This window comes from Penaeus monodon, chromosome 40, assembly GCF_015228065.2.
Source record: "Penaeus monodon isolate SGIC_2016 chromosome 40, NSTDA_Pmon_1, whole genome shotgun sequence".
Lineage (NCBI taxonomy): Eukaryota > Metazoa > Arthropoda > Malacostraca > Decapoda > Penaeidae > Penaeus > Penaeus monodon.
The window spans coordinates 16,049,601-16,052,100 of NC_051425.1; the positions used below are offsets into that span (position 1 = coordinate 16,049,601).

A 2,500-nucleotide genomic window follows, 5' to 3' on the forward strand; every position below is an offset into this window, starting at 1 on the left:
GCGATAGTGATAACAACAATAGTGATGATGATGACAATGATACTGATATTGATAATGATAAATGATAATAATGATAATGATAATAATGATGATAATAAAAATAATGATAATAACAATAATATTAATAATAGTTATAATAATAATAATAATAACAATAATAATAATAATAATGATAATGATAATAATAATGATGATAATAATAATAAAATCATAACAACAACAACAGTTATTAATACCAACAATAAGAAACATTTTTAGACAATTTTCCCCGCAATTCCCCCTCTCCCCTACAGCGCCTACGTCACGCCCCCAGACATCACGGCGAGCGCGCAGGAATACGAGCTCCTAGACAATGGCGCAGGAGCTGACGCGGTTTCAGGCGATGGTATTTACTCCCGCTATATGACAACTTTCGCCGGCGAAGGGCGTTACAGCATCAAGGCCCTGGTACGGTGCTACTGTTTTCCTGTATTTCATGCAAGGTGCACGTATAAGGGGCTTCAGGTTTTCATGCAAGGTGCACGTATAAGGGGCTGCAGTTTTCGTGCAAGGTGCACGTATAAAGGTTGTGTCCAAAGGGTTTAGGACAAGTGCGGTTCTGTGCTATGTTATATTTGGGGATTTAGTACAGGTGCCGCGTAGGTCTGGATTTGCACGGTGATTCGTAACCTTCTTCATTACCATTACAATTTCTTTTCGACGAGAAAGCACCTTTTTGGTTCAGAAGTTGCATATGTTCGACTAAGAGTACTGATTGATATTATAAACCAGTTGTGATTTCAACATTTTTTTATGTACATACTTTGTATATACTAATTTATTTCTTTATCTATCTACCTAACGATTTACAGTATATATATATTTAAATTTCTCTAAGTAGCTTTCTATCTATCTATCTCCCACCACACACGTTTGTGTTATGCACACACACACACGTTTGTGTATATATATATATATATATATATATATTTTATATATATATATATATATATATTATATATATATATTATATATATATATATATATATATATATATATATATATATATATATATACATATACACAAACGTGTGTATATGTATATATATTATATATATATATATAGTATATAATGTTTGTATATATTAACATATACATATACATATATATATGTATATATATATATATATATATATATATATATCTAATATATATATATATATATATATATAAATGTATCTCTCTCTCTCTCTCTCTCTCTCTCTCTCTCTATTTTCCTTCCTTCGTCTCTCTCTCCCCTCTCTCTCTCTCTCTCTCTCTCTCCTCTCTCTCTCTCTCTATCTATATCTCTCTCTCTCTCTCTCTCTCTCTCCCCTCTCTCTCTCTCTCTCTCTCTCTCTCTCTCTCTCTCTCTCTCTCTCTCTCTCTCTCTCTCTCTCTCTCTCTCTCTCTCTCACTCTCTCTCTCTCTCTCTCTCTCTCTCTCTCTCTCTCTCTCTCTCTCTCTCTCTCTCTCTCTCTCTCTCTCTCCTATATGCATAAGCTGATGGCCGTGTCCTGTCGCTCAGGTGAAGGGAGGGTCCAGCTCCAGTGTCAACAACGGGCCTCCACCGCCGCCCTCATTCCCCTCTGCTGGGCGTCGGCGCCGTCGCTCCGCTGATTTAAGTATTAGTACGTATATGCTGTATAGTTGAGTTTGTGCAGTTATGTAATTTTCGATACATTGATTCAGTGATAAGACTCGCTTGTGGAGTAAGTCAAGCGAAGACACCTAACCTGTTTTCCCCTTTCTACCACCCGCACGAAATCGACTGGTTGCTTTGCTCTGTGGCGTGTTAAATGGACCAGATCCCAGGCCTTGCTGTGGCAGCATCGTCCCCTACGACCCAGACACAGCCACTCCAACGGGTAACTTCACTCGAGTCTCTTCAGGAAGCTCACTCAAGGTAAGGAAATAGCCCGGGTAAACTCTACGGACCTGAAACCCATGTTTAAGTATCTGCCGTTGTAAGACCCATGTCAAAAACCTATATTCAGCTCTGTGTTCATTTAACATCAACTAATTAGAGTCTCTCAATGAAGAGAAACCCGAATGTTACGATGATGGGTCTATATAAGTGGGACACTCATTAATCCTTCGTTCGACAATATTTTTCAACACTGTTGTATGAACTGGCATTGAGTGGCTAGGATCAGTAGTTATATTCTCCGGGGCTTCAGTCCACCAAAACACCTCTGGCGGAGCTCGACGATAGCATATGATAACTACATGTTATCATATCGTGCATTGGGGTATTATTTTGTTGTGGGCTTTGAGTAGATAGCAACATTCTCTCATGCAATAAGCAGCTTATCGCCTGCTGGTGATGGTGATTACAGTGTTCTTTACAAAATTATCTCACATCCACTCCTCACACGTATGCTAAGGGCTACCCATTAAAAAAATGAAAAAAAAAATAAAAACAATAGTTAATGGTTAAGACAAATAAATGTGCTAGACATCAAAGGTCTATAGCACTATG

At 37.8% G+C, this 2,500-nt stretch overlaps 1 protein-coding gene across 1 annotated transcript in view; it reads left to right on the forward strand.

Moving 5' to 3' along the window:
• The window catches only part of LOC119597773 (calcium-activated chloride channel regulator 1-like), a 6,896-nt gene that overhangs the window by 1,061 nt on the left and 3,335 nt on the right, over positions 1–2,500 (forward strand). Inside the window, exons 2-4 of the mRNA XM_037947405.1 lie at positions 294–447; positions 1,547–1,649; positions 1,827–1,924. Coding sequence (XP_037803333.1) covers positions 294–447; positions 1,547–1,649; positions 1,827–1,924 — 355 coding nt within the window. The remainder of the gene's footprint in view (positions 1–293; positions 448–1,546; positions 1,650–1,826; positions 1,925–2,500) is intronic.